Raw genomic sequence first — 20,022 nt, 5'->3', positions numbered from 1 at the left:
CAGAAGTATAGCAACTGGGATTAGAATTGGCACTTATGGGATATCAGCCCTATAGATAATGATTAATCTGGTGAGCTACCACACTGGCCTTAATAAATGCATCTATAAAGAAAGTTAAATATACTTAGAAAAGGCAAGATTACAGAGGAAGATGAAGAGAGATATTCTATCCACTGGTTAGCTCCCAGGAGTCACTGTAGTGGAGCTGGACCAGTCGAAGGCCAGGCGCTCATGGGCGGCAGGGTTCCAAGCCCTCAGGCCACCTTCCACGGCTCTGTCCTTGGTACATCAGTGGACTGTAAGTGCAGCAGCCAGGATCCTGAAGGGATACCAGCATTGCAGATGACAGCTTACCTTGCTGTGTCACCATGCCAGCTCCTAGATTTTTTTTTCCTTTTCTCATTTGTGTGGGCTCTTTGCGAAGTGCTGACAAGAGTTAAAAGGAAGCTGACAGGGGTTAGAGTGGAGGTGGCCATTCAGAGCACTCAGCACACAAGAGTCTTTGTGTAGGGACCTTTGCCTCAGTGGCGATTCACCAGGTCCTTGACTAATGCTTCTCTCGGCTGCGTGCTCCTGGAACCTGGCCTCAGTGCCCTCAGCTCTCGCGAGACCTGTGGACTCACCTCGGCTGTGCTCTCCTTTGCAGGTATCATCTATCACTGTGATCTCACCAAAGACGAGCTGGAGCCCAGAGTCTTCCGAGAGGTGCCCGTCAAAGGAATCGATGCCTCTGAGTACCAGACCATCCAGGTAGGGAGAACGCAATGTCATGAGCGTGAGCGCCAGGGAATGGGTACTCTCCGGCCGGGCTGGTCATGCTCCAGCTGGTCCCACCTGCCATGGGTAATCCAGGGTAACATCTCGAAGCTCCCACTGGCTGTGGGCATTGAGCCAGGTGTGGAAGACTCAGCAGTGAGTTTGAACAGACACTGCCCTCCTGTAGTTCGCTGATTTTGATCCATGGCTGCTCCTCTAACCGCAGCAGGTGTCAAAACTTTCCTGCATGTCCGTGTCAGTCTCCTGACCTGGTTGTGTTCTTGCTCAAGTCAGCAACAACAGAGGTCAGTCCCATGTCAGATGCTCGGAGTCCGTGGTTTCCATCTGCATTCCCTAGGTGGCTTTGCCCAGGACACACAGAGACCTTCCGTGAGATACTTGAATGACTTCAGAGAACTGAGTTAACTGTTCAAGGCATTGCAGCTCAGTCTCTGGGCCTCGTCTTTTCAGATCAGTGATCTCCTTCCTTGTGTTTTCTGTTTCCAAGTGTAGCAGAGTTTTCCAGGGGCTCAGTTACTTGGTGATGGAAGGCGATAATGCTGGTTAAGTGATGGTGCTGTCAGTAGTGAACGGTGATGCCACTGGTTTGCTGGATGATGGCGGTGACTGTCTCTGCAATGTGAGGTCACCCAGGGGGCTCCCGGTGGTATACAAGGCCCTGCCCACCAGGAGGGCTGAGGCAGAGGGCCCACATGTTAAGAATCAGAGCATTGTTAATGAAGAAAGAGTGAAACTGAGAGCACTGGCTGCCTCTTGGTATGTGTCTGTGAGAGCGGGGCATTGGGGTAGCTCCATAACTACCCCTCAGCTGTCGAAACATAGCCTGGGTGATTGGCTAGATATAGGTCACAGAGAAGACAGGTGCTAGGCTGTGTCCCAACCTCTGTTCTCTTCTGGTGGCAGCAGATTGGCCTCCTGCTTTCCTGGAGCACAGCCAACACCTGTTGGTTGAGCTGTCCTCTGTGGCTGTCCTGGCCCATGCAGGCCTCACTGCTTCGTGTGTGGCCCTTTAAGAACAGATTTGCCAACTCTTCAGCTGTGAAAATGCAATTTAAAATCCGAAGAGTCTAGAGAGTTGCCAGGGCCTTTGTCAAGTGGGACTGAAATCTGGCATGTTACACAGCTTTCTCCGCCACAGGTATTTCAACTGTACAATTAAGAGACATTATCTGCTTTTCAGAATTCCTTCAGAATTATCAGATCATATGTCTGAAACATCTGGCACATAAATTATCTACATAAAATATAATCAGCGGTGGGGAAAAAAGAGTTTTGCATATGTGCTTGGCTTCCCTCCACTTGGCTGCATCTCAAGGTGTGCCGTCACCTTGGAGGATGGCGGCGCCTGGCATGTTCACACAGCTCCTCCATCATGCAGGGCTTGCCCAGGCTTTTTCTGCCTATACATTTTTAGGTCATTGCTCTCTGTAGCTCCCCCTTCCTCCAGAGGTTGTGTTTGGCTTTCTCAGGGCTTCCTCTGGTCACTATTGTCCCATCAGCACTGCCAAGGCAGCCAGCAGCGCCCAGCAGGTGCACCCTGTCCTGCTCTCAAGAGCAGTCTCACAGCTGCCCTAGCCCTGGACAGATGTGCTCCCAGATGCTCCATTCTGCCATATTCTGCAGTCCTGCAACTCTGAGTAAGGAGGACAGCCTCGCCTCCGTTTCCCTCATGTCCAGTTGCCCTAGAGGAGGGCAGAGCACAGGGCACTAGGACAGCCATCAGGGAGACACCTCCTAGGGTTCGTTCTTACATCTGTAGATTGGTCTTTTTCTAGCTCTGAGATATTCTTTATCAATGATCAACCAGTTACCATTTCCTACATATTGTTGTCATTTATAAATGGAAAGAGAAAACTTTGCAGATGAGCAGGTGTTTCATTGGGGTAGTATCTGATAGCTGTGTGCACAGCAGCCTCACAGCTCCACAGGGAGTGGGCCTGGGTGCCCCCAGCCTCCTGTGTCACGGGAAAATGCCAAATGTCCATGCCTGGCACTCCACTTTCCAATGAAAACTTCCTTGACCAGGAGCTGTTCAAAGATGCACAACTTCCTTTTCTTACTACTTGTCCTGTGGCAGCAGTGGGGGAGAGAGCAGTGTAAATTTTTGAAGAGTGACAGAAGCAAAAACACTGGCTTGCAGCTCTCGGTGCACTTGCTGCTGGCATCCTTGTCTTAGAAACATCGAGCCATCCCCATGAGCATGGACAGTGATGATAGCAGAGCTGATAACCAGCAAATGCACAAGCGTGATGTGCTGCTGCTGAAGTACAGTTTGTGTCAGCCCGTAAAGGCGCCTTGGAAATGTGCTGTCAGGCCACGATTGTCCTGTGTGTTAATGTAGAGTCAGGTATACTGTAGAGTGTGACAGGTGGTGGTTAGGCTCCCGGCAGTGTCCCCAACAGTGACCTTCCATTGTCCAGACTGCAGAGAGGGGTCGGACAGAAGGTGTCTCGGTGCTGTGAAATAGCAACAAGAGCACTTCAGGGGAAAAGCTTGTCCATTGGTGTTTTCTGTTTCTTTAAACCAGTGGTTTAATTTTTACATTTATTCTGTGTGCAAGTTTGAAAGAATTGCTCCAAGGCTCTTTGTATTTGTGTCTTTCTTAATGTACAAAGCCAAGTACATGGAGGTTATTCCTCGCCCATGATTGCTCAGCACTAACTGGTGAGGATTACAGCCATGCATGGTGCTGTCTGCAGGGGAGGGAAAGCTGACCGAGCCAAGGAGATGCAGCAGCAAGGCAGGAAGAGCCGCCGAGGCTGCCTTGGCACCAGCCCCTTCCCTGCAGACCCGGAGCTTCTTGCCTGGGCTGGGAATGAATTTGGTTCCTGCATGACAAACACTTGCTCTGTTGCCTTTATCCTTTCCTGATGATAGCTGTGGGCAAAATGATGCTGTGTCAAAAATGCAATTTTGAAAACCACAAAGTAGAAAAACCATTGCTTTCCTTTGCAGTCTACTATACACAGAAGAATTTTTGTTTTAGGTAGGAAATATCTGCAATTGATTAATGCTTATCCGGTCCTGCTTTTTGCTACGAATGATTAGCCACAAGTAACTGATTGGAACCTCTGTGCCCTGGCCTTCATTCATTTATCTTTGAAAAGCACAGCAACAGAGATCATCCATATACCTCCACTTACCACATATCCACAGCAGCTGGGGTTGAACCAGGCTGGAGCCAGGAACTCAGCCAAGTCACCCTTACAGGTGGCAGGAACCCAAATACTGAACCATGCTCTGGTGCCTTCTCACATGCTCATTAGCAGGCAGTCGAATCAGAAGTGGGGGTGACACTGAGTCCCCAGTACTCTGACGGTGAATGCGAGAGTCGCAAGTGACAGCAGAGCCCATTACACCACAACACCCAGGCCATATACCCATATCCTTTAGAAAGAAATTGAAATACTGGGTATTAGAAATCACAATTAAAATTTTGGTTATGAGTGAACTTACCTAGTCAGTAATCTTGCATGCTTAATTTTTAAAGTAAGTAAGTAACAGAAATGGAAATTCAACTTTTTAACCCATAAATAAATAAATATTCAGACTATGACAAGCAATGCCAGGTGCAATTTGAATGCAAAGAAACTGCAGACATAGGCCTTGCCCTTGGGAAGGTTCTAGCTGGGCTGGGCAGTAGAGACTGAGTGGCTGCACAGATGTCCCGTGATCAAGGGGAAAGGGCAGGCCTCGCTCAGTGCTGTTCAGAGATCAACCTGGCTGGGAGCCAGGAAAGACAGACAGGACTCTCAAACAATCTTACGCTAGACCCTTCCAAAAAGATAGCCTCTGCCTTCTTGTTGCAATATAATTTCTTAGATTTCAGATTAAATTCAAGAAGAATCACCCACTGAGTAACCAGGGCAGTGGCATGGCCTTTAGTCCTTGTCACTTGCAGATGGACCAGTGCACCATGGTTGATGCAGAGTGGCAAACGTGCACTCTCTGGCTGTGTGTCATGTTTGCCCAGCCAGCTGAAAGATGAGCTTCTGTTCTCCCAGAATGAGAGATAAAACCTGCTGACCTGAAAAAAGAATGAGCAGTTCAGTATGCTACAAATAATCCTGCCATCAGTCGCTTCCACATCTTATTAAAGACGGTGGAATAGGAGAACCGATGTGGCCATATTTTATGGGGAGGACACTGGAATTGGTGTGGAGAATGACAATTTTAGGTATTTGGTTGACATTTTACTATCTTTATCCATGTTCCCTTGGAGTAAGTAGTTTTTCTTTTTTTGAGGATTACATATGCTGGACCCAAAAGCATCCCTAATGACGTTCCTCTTGAAACTGAACAGACATGTTGAAGTTCATGGTGCGGGTTGGGGTTTGGTATGGCAAACATACTTTAAGTCATGGAGCAGGGGTGAGAAGGTTGGTTTTTTTTTTTTCTGAATTTTGATTTTGCTTCCCTGGGTAAAAAAATAATTTGTGGTTGCTGCCAAGCCAGCTTTGAACTCCGGAGAGCTCGTTTTTGGAATATTAATGAGTGTTTTGGTGCTCATCACCTTCTGCCCTGAGCTCATAGCTTCTGCAGGTGTTGAGAAGTGACTCATGTATGCCCTTGCTAGGCCGACTGTTGAGCTAGTGATCACTGTGCTCAGAGACTTGAGCTGTAGGTCAGAAAGCTGCAGAACATAAGAATGAAGAGTGAGCAGGGGGTGTTTTCAAACTGTGCCCACAGATGATGAGGGGCCTGGCTAAAATGGCATCAGTTCAGGTGACCTGTTCTTGCCTATCCAGACTCCTGCCCTAGCGTAGAATACTCGTGTCTCACAGGCACCCGCGAGTTGGGGGTATAATATTGAGCTTTGAGAGTGTGCTTGATTGTTTATCAACTGTGTTGTATTCACATGATTTGAGAGATGACAAGAGTCTTTGTTTTCTTGCTGTCTTATGATGGAGAAATAAGTTATGTGGAACCTGTCTGTAGTCTCTATACTACTGAACATAAATTGCCTTCTGTGTCTAGAAAGGGACCTTACTTTGCAGCAGCCTGGGAGTTTGCAATCCATAATATGTTCCAGCCATGGGGCGGCCTCAGGGCTGGAGCGGTGCCCATTGGTACTGCTCCGTGACATCCCTGTGATGGAAGGACTCGGAGATTGTTGAGCCTTATTCAAGCTGTGCTCCAGCACGCAGGATGGACGTCCAGTTCAGCCCTGAACTGCACATCTGCTGAATTTCTGTGTGTGGTGGGGACCAGGAACACAGCTGTGCCTGGGTGAGTCACGGTATGGGCAGGACCCAGAAAGGAAGCCCCATTGGCTGACTGACCTAGACAGCCTGGGACTTGGTTATGTTTGCTTTGCTGAGATGTAAGCAGATGTTGACTTCATACAAATGGCTTAGAGCCCATCCTAGAAAGCCCTTTGGGTTTATTGTTCTTTAGTAAAGCTTTTGTTTTAGAGGCCATCAGTCGCAGGCCAGGCTATTCATAAACTTATTGCCATGGGTGACCACCATACTCACTGGAGCTTTGTTTGACCTTAGTTACAAACAGAAGTCTTAATATTCCAATGTCTGTCAATACTCTGGGATTTGCTATTCCTTGTAAGAAACTTCAACAGGTTTCACACTTTGTTCTGCGAAGCATGGCTTTTGAGACCCTCCTGGTTGCTGTTGCTACTAAGTTTGCTGCTACCAAGGTGGAGAAATTATGGGTTACCCAAAGCTGACCACAAGCTTTTTTTTTATGTGACACAGTTTTATAGGTACTGGGATACCCTCCACCCCTCCCTTAACCCTCCCCCCATGGTGGATTCCTTCACCTTGTTGCTCTACCACAGTTCAAGTTCAGTTGAGATTCTTTCATTGCAAGCATAAACCAAGCATAGAGTCCAGCATCTTATTGTCCAGATAAGTTCAACGGCTTCTTGAAGAGACCTTCTCTGGTCTGAAGGTAGAGCCAGCAGAGTATCATCCTGATCAATTAAAAGCCCCAACATAATATCAGCAACAATTTATAGCGTTATGAAATTAATTGACATAGTATTGAGTAACCAATATGTTAAAAAAAAATGCAAGTTCTTAACCACATCCTGTGACTACTTCATTGACATTTCAATTTTAGTTTATATACAACCAGGTTCGATACATCTTTAAATGGCTATAGATTACTGTTCAGCTGTCTCGTGTCTATTTTCATTATAATTTTTAGCATTTAATAGCGTTGAAGCATGATTTTGCTGAATCTGGCTTTTTTTCGGGTAATCTAGACTGGCTTATAACTCTATCAAGACATATGTCAACAGTTGAGGTGCAGAATAGTTTTAGGAGGGGTGTGCAGAGAAATCCTTAATACCCTAGTGAGGAGTAACTAATCTTTGTGTCCTACCTAGTAAGGTATATGTGAATCCACGCTGACCGTTTCCTGTCTGGTTCTAAGCTTTCCTTGTTGTTCTCTATCTATTCTAGATTTTTTTTGTTTGTTTGGTTATTTGTTTGTTTTGAGGGGTTTCCGGAGCGATCCTGATGGTCATTGCCAGAGAGGGTGGGGACCCCAAGTTGGAACCAAGTGAGGACCAGAGAGAGCTCCTCTCCCTAGTTCCAAAGGAAGTTTACTATTCTGTTTCTGTGGACTGCTCAGGGCTTCTGGCTGTTGTTCTGATGCCCTTGGATCCTGTGAGGAAGGATTTGGACTTCTTCTATCCCATGTGGTAGATCCAAGCAGGAGTGGATGACTTCAGAGTTCTTGGCCTCCAAAGGCACTCCAATTCCCCATGGTCTCCTTGGCAGTTGGGATGTAGTACTCGCTGCTCGTACTGATAGTCCTTGGTGAGGATCCGGGAGTCTTCAGGGTTGGGATACAAGCCTCCTCCTGTCCACCTGCTCTACTCTGGCGTTCCCCCCTGCTCTGTGCATATGACCTCCTGTTAAGAGGTTGTCAGGATCGCTCTTAATTCCCCCATATGTCTTTGTAGTTTAACTATTGCCTAATGCTGATTCAAGTCTGTTGTCTATGAGTTATCAGTTATGATCTTTGTAGGTTGTATTTCACGTCTTTCTCACACATTCTAGGGAGATGGAAGATTTCTCTGTTCTCCTGCCCCATTACAGAATAACATAGCATATTAAAAGTATATTAGGTTGTACAATTCTTTGATTTAGATCATAAGCAGTCTGACTCACATTGATTGTTGGGTCGTTGGTTACTTCACAATATCTTATTGCATGAGGTACAGGCTGTTTGAGGTTGAGATAATATTACATTTTACAGGTACTATTTTTCATATTGACATCATTTCATCTTAAATTAAGGCAAACATGGTATCTAACCTTTTGGGATTGACTCATTTCCCTTAGCATTATGTTTTCCAGTTGGGCCCATTTGGCCACAAAGAACTGCATTTTGTTTTTTTAATAGCTGAGTAGTATTCCATGGAGTAGATGAACCATAGCTTTCTTATCCAATCTTCTGTTGATGGGCATTTCGGTTGCCTCCACTGTTTTTGCAATTACTGATTGTGCTGCTATGAACATAGGGGTGCATGTTGGTTTCTTGTGTAACAGGTGTTTTGGATATATTCCTAGGAGTGCTATTGCTGGATCATATGGTATGCAGATTTTGAGTTGAGTGTTCTCCAGACTGATTTCCATAGAGGCTGTACCAACCTGCAGCCCCACCAGCAGTGGAGTAGGGGTTCCCTTTTCCCCGCATCCTCACCAGCAAGTGTTGTTGGTGTTTTTTTGTATGTGGGCCAATCTTACTGGCATTAGGTGGTACCTCATTGATGTTTTAATTTGGATTTCCCTTATTGCCAGGAACTGGAGCATTTTTTCATGTGTTTGTTTGCCATTTGGGTTTGTTCCTTTGTGAAATGTTTGCCCATTTCTTGAGTGGCTTGTTTGTTTTGGTATTTTGGTTGTTTTGGAGTTCTTTGTATATTCTGGAGATTAGCCCTCTATCCCCTACATAGTGCGCAAAGATCTTCTCCCATTCTGTGGGTTGCTTTTTTACTTTGCTGATTGTTTCCTTTGCTGTACAGAAGCTTCTTAGTTTGATGAGGTCCCATTTGTTTATTCTGGCCTTGATTGCTATTGCTTTTAGAGTCCTTTTTAGGAAGTCAGGGCCTATACCTACATCTTTTTGTGTTTCCTACATTTTCTTCCAAAAGTTTGAAGGTTTCTGGGTGTAGTTTTAGGTCTTTTATCCATTTAGATTTGATCTTAGTGTATGGTGGTAGATGCGGGTCTTTTTGTTTCTGCAGGCTATCGACCAATTGTCCCAACAGCATTTATTGAAGAGACCTTCCCATTTGCCTAGATTGTCGTTTGTCTTTTTGTTAAAGATTATTTGACTGTATCTGTGTGGGTTCCCTTCTGTTTCTATTCTGCTCCATTGATCCTCCTCTCTATTTCTGTGCCAGTACCAAGCTGTTTTGATAACCACCACGCTATAGTATGTCCAGAGGCCCGGAACTGTGTTTCCCCCTGTTAACTTCCTGTTCTTTAGGATGGTTCCAGCTATTTGTGGTTTTTTGTGTTTCCAGATGAACCTTTGTATCATTGTTTCCAGTTCCATGAAGAATGTTTTGGGCAATTTGATTGGGATTGTGTTGAATGTATAGACATTTTAATGATATTGATTTTACCTATCCAGGAGCATGGGATTGGGATGTTACTTCATCTTTTGAGATCTTGTTCAATTTCTTTTTTAAGTAGGTTGTAGTTTTCTTCAAAAAGGTCTCCTATATTTTTGGTTAGATTTATTCCTAGATATTTTTTTTTCTGCGTTATTTTGAATGGTATCTTGCTGGTTAGATCTTTTTCCATCTTGGGGCTGTTTGCATACACTGTGGCTGTTGATTTTTGTTCATATAATTTTGTACCCTGCCACTCTACCAAACTCTCATATAAGTTCTAGCAGTCTCTGTATTGAGTCTCTTGGTTCTTCTATGTAAAGGATCATGTCATCTGCATGTAGTGAAAGCTTGACTTCTTCATTTTCCATTTGAATTCCTTTGATTTCTTTTTCTTGTCTTATGGCCTCAATGAGTACCTCTAGGACTATGTTGAATAGCAGTGGAGAGAGTGGATATCCTTGACCACAAGCTTTATAACAGCTTCCTGAAAGCTGGCTTGGAAAAAGAAAGTATCGTTGATATTAGTGGCATTAGTGGTATTACGAATGCTATTATGTCGTTATCCTACAAAAACGGTAGACCATCATGTCCCTGTTAAGACCAAATCAGTGGTGTGAAATGATTGCTGATGGTACTTGTATTTTTGTTATTGTCATGTCTGCTTTTTTAAAACGAACCTGGTTTTTAAGGTATGTTATGCATGGTGGGTTCTGCTGTGACGAACAGGAAAGATGGAACCAAAATAGCCATGGCTTGAAGATCAAAGTGTTTTCCCCTTGCCTCTAAAGGAAATGCAAGGGGAATGGTCAGTCTGGGACCACCTTGGTGTCCAAGGAGGGAAGAGTCCCAGGTCCTCCTCTTGCTGCCCCAGCACCTGTGGTTTCCATTTCTCGACCTTAAACGGCTGCTGAGGGCTCAGCCATTGCTTATTCACTTCCCAGGCAGCAGGAGGCAGCAGTGGGGAAGGAATGGGAATGGACGCGTGCCTTCTGGCTTGTAAGGGCTTTTGCTTGATATGCAGTATAATGCCTACGTGTTACTGGTGGAAATGTCCTCGTACCCAGTTGCAAGGAGATACGTGGAGTTCTATTTCAGGAGAACATGGCCAGCTAAACACTAGGGTCTTATTAAGAAAACAGGAGGAATCCGTATTGGGAGACAGCTTGTCTTCTTTGGGGCAAGACAGGGTGTCACAAAAAGCTCCAAGACTTGGGTAGACTCTGAGACAAAGGAACCCAGTCGCCCCCTGGTGGGAAGAAAAAAAAACCTGAAAAACTTGTGTGCTTAGATATAGTTGTTGACAGCAGAAATCACTAGAAAGACAAAGGTGCCTTTGTGGGAGGTGCTTTTCCCATGGAGGAAGAACTGTAGCACTGCTCTTAGAAGATGAGGTGTCACCTCAGACAAAGTTTCTTTGGAGATCTCCCCAATCAAAATGCTGGACACAGAACCCTAACCAAGAAAAGACAGAAGACAGAACAAGTCAATCAAGTCAATGTTGGCAATGAAATACGGGGCAAACGGAGACTCAATGATGGACTATGTCAATCAGTGGATTTTTCAAAGACTTCATAGTGCTTGGAGTGGCAAAATTGGCAGCAATTCATAACTGGTAAACTATCAAAACCACTTAAGCCAAAGAACCCCAGAGCATGCCCCACATCAGGGACCTGGGGAGGGTGGGAAATTGGGTGGGGCTTCTCCGTTAATATCTCCCTTTAAACATGAAGGAAACAATATAGAAATAATAGTCTTACCCACTTTCCTATAGCCCTTGAACTTTTTACCCTAATTAACTATGTAAAGATTCTCAAAAATATAATTTGAAAAAAGTAAAAATAAATTAAAAAAAAAAGATGAGGTGTCAGACAAGCGTGTATGGAAATCTTAGAGGATTGAAACTGATTCTGCGAGGTGGTCTGGCACAGTGAGGAACTTGCTAAGCTGAGGGCTGGGTGGCTTTCCATGCGTTTGGTTCCATGCTACCACCTGCCTCTCACCTGGGGTAACCAAGCCCCAGCGGTCCACGTGCGCTGTCCTGGGAAGTCCTTGGCCTCTTGCTGAGTGACATGTTTTCTTGCCGTTACACTTTTGGCTTGCAGACAAGACTGGATGCCTTCCCAGGCTGAGCTCATCAGGATTTACCCTGCGGAGCCCTCACTGTACAGAAAAGGAAACTCAGGCATCTTAACGAAAATTGTACAGTTAGAGATCGGCAGAGCCGAGGGCAGCATGCAGACCGCCAGCTTATGTTAAGCCTGTGTGGTGTGTTCCTTGTGGCTCACAAGGCTTTATTTTTTTTTCACTCCTAAAATAAACAGATGATTAAATGACCAAGAACTGTTTTTGGTAGACTCTAATGCAACCTATAAAATACTAAAAATGTTCTCAGCATAAAAGGGGAGAATAAAAAGGCCTGCAAATTCGTATATTTTTAGGATTTATAAATAATAATATTTAATGGCTTATTTAATAAATAATTTGAAGTGATAAATATTTATGATATATTTTAATGCTCACTTCCATCTTCCTTCTTGCATGCTAATGGAGTATCTGTTTATTTATTTATGTCCTTATATACACCCATGTTTATATTTTTATCTGAGGAGTGTCACTGAAATCATAAGTGCCCTCCATTGTGTGGCAGGCCTGAAACCCCCATAGGAAGTGTAGGTGGCATGGAAATGAAGTCTTTCGGCTTTTGCTCTTATCTAACCACTTGACTCTCCCCATACAGCAGTCTTCAAGACTGGCCTGAATGCCCACATTGGCCCTGGCCGGGTCCTAGCTGGGATTCAGAAGAACATGCGGGCAGATTTGGGACCCCAGCACATGACCACTGCCCCTTAGAGAAGGCATCGGATGGCAGCTTCGCCACTCAGACGAGGTGGCTGTCTCTGTAGCCTCTTAGCCTGCTGGGTCCTGGGATGTTTCTGCCTTCTCAGTACAGTAGGTGGAGGTAGCGACAGGTGCAGATGAGGGTCAGGAAGTCATGTGGGCTGCCTTGAGAAGGCTCTGTGGCATCCTTTTCCCACCTTTATGTCTTAGCCTCCTCCTGAACCCCAGGGGGACATTTCAGGATGCCAGCTTCCTCCCCTGTTCCTCTTAGACAAAAGAAGAGAAAGGCCAGGAGGGAGCTTAGTGTGGGGCTTCAGCCTGCTCTGCAGGTGGCTTTCGTTCTTGCTTCTAGTTAGTTTATTTGAAAGTTGGAGTGAGAGAGAGAATCCCTGAATGACCACATGGCCGGGGCTGGGCCAGGGCAAAGCCAGGAGCCAAGAGCTTCATCTGGTTCTCCCACGTCGGTACAGGGGCCCAAGCTCTTAGGCCCAGCCTCTGCTGCTTTCTCCCAGCACATTAGCAGGGAGTTAAACGGAAAGTAGAGAAGCAGGGACTGGAGCTGGCATTTACATGAGATGCCAGTATCACTGGCAGCAGCTTAATGTGCAGTGACAAAGCCCCAGTCCTCTCCTCCCTTTGTCTGCTGTGCTGGGTTTACAGCAGTGGCCAATAAAGAGCATACAGTTTGTAGAAATGGACTAGTGCTGGGCCCAGCGTGGGAGCTTAGTGGTTGAAGACCTTGCTTTGCATGCACTGGGACCACATACGGGTACCAGTTTGTATCCCAGCTGCTCTACTTCTCATCCAGCTCCCTGCTTGTGGTCTGGGAAAGCAGTAGAGGGCAGCCTAAGGCCTTGGGACCCTGCACCCCATTGGGAGACCCAGAGGAGGCTTCACATTGGATTGACTCAGCTCTAGCTGTTGGGGCTACTTGGGGAGTGAACCCAAAGATAGAGGATCTTTCTCTCTGTCTCTTCTCTCTATAAATCTAACTTTCCGGTAAAAATAACTAAATCTTTAAAAAAAAAATGGACCAGGTCTGTCGTCTCTTTGGAGGAAAGACTGTTACTGGCTTGTCACTGCTCGGCAAAGAAATGGGGGCCACTGAATGTGGGACATGGATTAATAGTGTGGTCAGGGTTATAAAAACGGTGGCAAATTATCATAAAGCATAAGGCACCTTGAGGGTCTGGCTTAGGTTGCACCCCAGTTCCTGCCCCTTACCTGTCAGGACTGGGCACCTTTGCACAACCCCTGGTGTGCTCTGCCTCCTGCTCCTGGATGCCGCTTCCTGGCCACTGCGCCCAGCTGCACCCATAACCGACAGGCTGATTCCTCCATACCCCCTACTGACAATACCGATTTCCCTTTCTCTGAAATGCCATACATCTCTCCATTTGCAGTCCAATCTTAGCGTCCCTGTGGAAGCCTCTGGTTTGTGCCTGCTCCTGGGAGCTCAGGGTGAAGGCACGAGGAAAGGGGAAAGAGGGTTAGAGGGGAATATATCGAGGGTGCATGAGCTCAGCCAGCCCTGCACTGTCACACTTAACTTCTTTAAAAAAGTTCACTGGAGTCAGCACTGTGCCAGCCTGTAAAGCACCCCTGTGATATTGGCATCCTGTATGCATGTTGAGTTAGAGTCCTAGCTGTTTCATTTCCCATCCAGCTCCTTGCTAAAATGCCTGAGAAGCAGTGGAAGATGGCCCGAGTTCTTGTGTTTCTGCACACACGTGGGAGACCCAGAAGAAACTCCTGACTCCTGGCTTTAGCCTGGCCCAGCCCTGGCTGTTGTGGCTGTTTGGGGAGTGAACTAGTGAATGGAAGATGTGTTTGCTGTTTCTGTTTCTTCCTCTCTTCCCCTCCCTCACCCCCCACCCCACCACCCCCGTCTTTCAGAGAAGGGGAATATGGATATATAGATTCTGGTGTCAGAATCACTGTGTTAACCCTCTGGGCCGTGATGTTAATCCTGCAAGTGCTGACTTTGACCAGCAAATATTGGATTAGCATTTATGTGCTTTTCTTTTGTGCATTGGTCAGGATAAACCAGGCTATTGGGGTAACAAGCAGTTCCAAAATCTTTCAGGTATAAAGCCAGAACTTGCATGACTTGTTGCTGTATCCTGTATGTCAGGTGCCAGTATGGGGTCTCCCCAACGTTCCTCACTGCAGGTCTTGCTAAAGGCACTCCCTGCACTGTCCCCCAAAAAACACACTGGATGCATCCCATGTGGCACAGGGAAGGCACACTGCATCATCTGCCCTCTTAAGCAGAAGCCACAGCCCCACCCCACCATGGACACCCCATCACTGGACACCTGGTTATGGGGGCAGATGAGCTGGAGAGCCAACAGGGAGTGTGCTGGAAGGAGGGATTGCAGACTGGTGCCACTCCTACCACGCTCCCATCACGAGAAAAAGTAGGCTGGCCCTTGGTGGGACTTGGGGGTGGCCTCTGTGCTGTGCCCTGTCCTGACCACAGCACCTGTGATTGTGTCCCCAGAGACCCATGCTGTTATCTTCAGCTGTCATTTCCTCCCAGCACTTCCTTTAAGAATATAGACTCCAGAAAACTCTAACAAATACTCTGGGTTTTCCCTACCCCCACACAGAAGGACTGGCTCATTTTCTCTGGCTGACTCCGAATCATGGAAGCATTTGTGTCTGGAGCGTCTTTCTATTAATGAGTGGCCTTTGCCTTCCTCCCCTGCTTCATAACAAACATGTATACCAGCCACCAGCGTGTCTGCCCCGCCTGAGTGCCACTGATGGGAACCCCAGGCTGACCTGGGAGGCTCCTGTGTACATGGCAGCTTCCCTTTGGGCACTCGGTTGGACCAGGGTCCAGGCTTGGGTCCCTTCTTCAAATGCCCAGGTCTGTGAGTGGGAGCAGGCTCAGGGATAAGGGCCCAAGTTGGAATCAGCATCAGGGGCCACTGGGGAGCCTTTGTTCTGAATTTTTCTATCTACCTTTTCAACTCCTCCTTCCCCATCTCCCTAATTCTATTTTTTTAATTTATTTTAATTTTAAAAATTATTATTAATTACATTGTATTATGTGACACAGTTTTATAGGTACTAGGATTCCCCCCACCCCTCCCTTAATCCTCTCCCTATGGTGGATTCCTCTACCTTGTTGCGTAACCACAGTTCAAGTTCAGTTGAGATTTTTCATTGCAAGCATATACCAGGCATAGAGTCCAGCATCTTATTGTCCAGATAAGTTTAACAGCTTCTTGGGGAGACCTTCTCTGGTCCCCGTTCAGCTGGTGGTTGCAATTGCTGGGTTGGTTCTGTCTTGAGCCTTGACTTCGACTGGAATCAATGGGTGTTGTAGTCTGTCCTGGTTCTGCTCGTCATGTACTCGGCCATCACATCAACCACTGGGCATCTCCCTAATTCTGTGCCACAGCCCTCCCTAGGCCACCTCACCAGTGGAATAATGTACCTAGACAATCTCCTTGGGGAGACGTGCTGGTGCCTTCTAGCCTCCCAGGAACACCTGGTCCCCACTCCAGGATGAAGACCTTATGGTGGTGCCACTTAGGACTGAGTGATTTGCGTCATTTTGGATACACTAGCCTACTGATTTCCTGGCTGGGATCAGCATTGGCAGGCTGGGCAACCCGTCCTGAAAGATATAGTGAGAGGGGCATGACCACATGCCTTTGTTTCAGAGGAGGATCATGTGACTCCTCTGTGAGTAGCCGGTCCCTAACAGCAACGCCTGTCTGCTGCCTTGGCCAGCAAGGAATAATGCCAGGCAGACCAACCATCCCAGCCTCTGCCCTTTCTCCTGCCCCTTGTGCCCTCTGCTGCAGCCACACTGGCCTCCAGGCACAGCCACCTGTGCTTCTGCAGCGTCCACTCCCTCTCCTTCTCTTGCTTTCAGTGTAGTGGTCAGAGCCTCCCATCAGGCAGCCCTTCCCAGCCCCTCTTCTGCAGGTCCGGCTCTCTTGTCCCTCCCATGTCCTTAGCATCAGCTGACCTTGCACTGTCTTCATTGTTTACCCCACCCCCGTCCGCCGTGGTATGTGGGTTTGCCCACCGCCATACTTAGGGGGGAATTCCTGTGAATACTTGATGAGCAAAGGCAGGTGGCAAGCACAGGTGATGGACTCTGAAATCATCTAGTTCTTGCCAGAAGCCTGCAAAAATGGAGTATTTCCTTTCTGTCATGTCCCTGTGCAGAACCATCACCCTTTCCCGTCCTAGGGTAACTGCTTCTGTCCCTTGGAAATAGACAGCTGAGATCTGAAAATGAGCGTTCACTCCCAGGGTGACTTTGTGGCTTCTGGCTGTGATGTTAGCTTAGTCTATGACTGAAATGGGAAATAGCATTGCCCTGCCCTGGCAGAGACCCTGAGTCAGTTTTTAATCTGTTCTTTCCTAGCATATACTTCGTTGCATTATGTCCCTCCAGTTCTGCATTGCTGTATGCATATAGATGCTTAAGAATCAGAGAAGTTAAATAGTCAAAATAATTTTAGTAAGACATAAATTCAAATTGATTGATTCCTTATTGTTTTACGAGAATATTTGATCATGACTTTGGATGTCTGTTCAGACTCCAGAAGCTTAAAACTGTACTCTTTTAAGTGGTTTTTGGCTTTTCACATGATTTTATTGGTTTTGTTTGTTTTTTAACTAGTCTCTTAATTCATGCATTCAATTTCCTTTTCCTCCTTTGCTTGTTTTCACGGATTTCATCTATGGATTCATGTTCCCCCAAATGGCTGCAACGGCTGATGTGGAGACGCCGAGAGATAGGAGCTTCTTCCAGGTCTCCCCTCTGGGTGCGGGGGACCTTCTGGGCCACCCTCCACTTTCCCAGGAGCATTAACAGGGGGCTGGATCACAAGTGGACTCAAATTGGTGCCTGTAAGCGGTGCCAGTACTGCACCATAGAGCCAGCCCCTTCTAATCCTAATTTAAACAAAATTAGATTTTTCAAGTGAGAAATCACTTTCTTTTTAAAAGTTCTATTTGTTTAGTTGAAAGGCAGTGAGCCAGAGATGTTTTCCATCTGCTCATTCATTTCCTAAAGTATGCAACAGCCAGGGCTAGACTGGGCTATTCCAGACACCTAGAACCCCATCCGGGTCCCTCACATGTGTGGCAGGTGCCCAGACACTCAAGCCATCACCAAATCAGAAATGGGACCTGGACTCAGATCCAACAAGTCCAGTGTGGGACACGGTGTTTCCAACAGCAGCTAGACAGCATTGCACACCTACCTGGAGAAATCGCTTCCAGGGGAGTGAGTGTTCAGGAATGCCTGACTGCTTAAGCAAATAGAAATGATTATCTCACAGTCATTTACCAAGTGCTCTTGCTACGCCTCACTTACCCAGAAGCGTGAGGATGTAATCAAACACATCCAGTACTGGTTGGGGAGCTCAGGGAAAGAAGAGAAAGGTAGCTTCTGGAAAAGGAGCATGGAGGGGTAGATCAGGGAAGGCCCCAGAGTGCCAGGAGCTGGTTCCGCTGCAGAAGCTTACCTGATTCCATAGATGGCTGGTAGCCTGGCTGCAGCCCAGGCAGCAGGCAAAGAGCAAGGAAGGGGCACCAAAACAGGTGTGCCCACCCAAGCAGGTGTGATGCACAGGGGACCATCCACTAGCAGGTGCTTACTCTGAGCTTTAGGGTCAGTGGCCACCATGGGCACAGCTGAAAGCCCCAGCAGTGTGAATGGAGGGACCAGACTGAGCGATGGGGAGAAAGAGAAGCCAGAGAAGGGCTTCAGGGAGGTGGGCATGGGATTGCAGAGAAGTCATGGGGGTGGCAAGGCACAAGTCAGTCTGTGATGGGGTTGACCGTGAGCCATGGGAGGAGCCTATGGACACCAGGTAGTAGAAACGTGTACCTTGGCCCCCCGGGAGCCCCTGTTGCTTGTAATTGAATGAAGGTCTCCTTGCTTTATGCAGCAGTCATGCCAGAACAGACATACATAAAACCCACTACGTGAGTTGTTGCGCTCCAGGTGCTGGCTCTGTAGCCAGCCTGCTTTTCTGCACACACTCCCCGATGCTTGGGAGTTGTCAGGTGTACCTTGGCCACCATTCTGACAGCACAGCAGGCCGGGTTCTTTTCAGGATCGCCTGTGAATGTGACTCAGTATTTTTTCTCCAACTTCCTTGTTTCTTGATGATGGCTGATAATGAAACGGGAGAGGAGACAAGAAACATTAAAATTACATTATTTTCAGTATATTTTAAAGGCATACACAAGGTCTTTCCCTGGTAGTGCCTGGGGTCTGAGGAGGTGGTAAAGCCAGGCACAGATGCCCTGACAAGATTTCCCAGGCTGTTACTCTGCTGCCCAAGTGCAAAACAGCACTTCCCTTAGCTGTGTTGAGAGAGAAGGGATGTGTTCTTGTACCTTCACAGTGGGGTGGCTTGGCCACTGGCTTTCATTTGTTGCTCTCATTTTTTTTCCAACCCCCTAGTGAGTTGCTTCCCGGCAGCTGTTTTGATGCTGCCTGGAGCCCAGGACTTGGTTCTGCTAATTGGCCCAGCTTGAGGCCTCTGTGCCTGCACACTACCAGTGAGGGGAGGACACGCGCCGAGTTGCTCACTGGTTTCTAAGCGCTTGTTCCTGAAGCTGTCTGAAATCAGAAAGGATGGGCTTCGTTGTTTGCCTCCTGCCCGCTTAAGGATGTGTGTACTTGGGTGATTTGTGCTTGCCTTGCCCGAGAGACTCGAGAGAAGTGGCTCACAGCCTGATGGGAGCATTGGATTTGTTCAGCTCAAACTCCCAAGTCTTCATGCCTGAGAATTTTACTTTGAAAATCACTTTTCAGTAATCTCATTTATCTCGCGATAATCAGAATTGCTATGTGCACATTTGCTCCTCACAGCACTTTGCTTGATTTCTGCACGGACGTGCAAAAACAAGTGGGCATCAGACAGGTGTGCCAGGTGCCTGTGCTACTGTGCTACTTGTGTTGGTGCTGTCCTCCATGCCAGGCCCTCTCCACTTTGTGCTGTGCAGGGTCCCCACAGTGCTGGGACCTGCCCCACCACACTAACACTAATTGGCTTTCTACTCACTAACATGCATCCCTAACAATCACTCCTTGAAAAGGAGGAAGTCACTGCTAGCCACCCATTTTTCTTTTCTTTTTGTAAGTTGTTGAAGGAGTTTTCTTTATTTTTTTTAAAAAAAGATTTGTTTATTTTTATTGGAAAGTCAGATTTACAGAGAGGAGAGAGAGATCTTCTATCTGCTGGTTCACTCCCCAAGTAGCCACAGTGGCTGAAGTTGAGTCAATTTGAAGCCAGGAGCCAGGAGCCTCTTCCAGGTCTCCCACATGGGAGCGGGGTCCCAAGGCTTTGAGCCATTCTCCATGCTTTCCCAGGCCACAAGCAGGAAGGTGGACAGTAAGCGGGGCCACTGGGATGTGAACCGGTGCCCATATGGGATCCCGGCAGATGCAAGGGGAGTAGTCGCTAGGCTACCACACCGGGCCCTAGCCACCTATTTTTCAAGTTGCTTGGTTCTCTCTTGCTCTGTTAGCATTCTGGCTGGGGTTTGTCTTTCCAGCAATTTGGTTATTAATTTTCTTTTCCTCACACAGAAAGCTAGATTATCTGCTACAGTGTTGAACTCATGAGGACTTAAAATGGATTTCTTGTGTCTTGTCAGTTTTTTATTGTGCAGGTGCAGTCTTATGCAGTAAATTACCATAACTAAACACTTTAAAAGCCATAAAGCTCCTTGACTGTGTAGTGCTCAACTAACAGATTAACAGCTCCACATAAGGGAAATGTCAGGTGTTAAATAGTTTTCATTAATAATAAGTGGGAAATTTGTGA

At 46.8% G+C, this 20,022-nt stretch overlaps 1 protein-coding gene across 1 annotated transcript in view; it reads left to right on the top strand.

Annotated features, from left to right (window-relative positions):
• LOC121158785 (prolyl endopeptidase) overlaps positions 1-20,022 on the top strand; it is a 119,829-nt gene that overhangs the window by 75,513 nt on the left and 24,294 nt on the right. Inside the window, exon 10 of the mRNA XM_040983833.1 lies at positions 647-750. Coding sequence (XP_040839767.1) covers positions 647-750 — 104 coding nt within the window. The remainder of the gene's footprint in view (positions 1-646; positions 751-20,022) is intronic.

The sequence above is a fragment of the Ochotona curzoniae genome, unplaced genomic scaffold (genome assembly GCF_017591425.1).
Source record: "Ochotona curzoniae isolate NIBS_2020 unplaced genomic scaffold, NIBS_Ocur_1.0 contig_3819, whole genome shotgun sequence".
Lineage (NCBI taxonomy): Eukaryota > Metazoa > Chordata > Mammalia > Lagomorpha > Ochotonidae > Ochotona > Ochotona curzoniae.
This window is presented reverse-complemented; position numbering and strand designations above follow the sequence as displayed.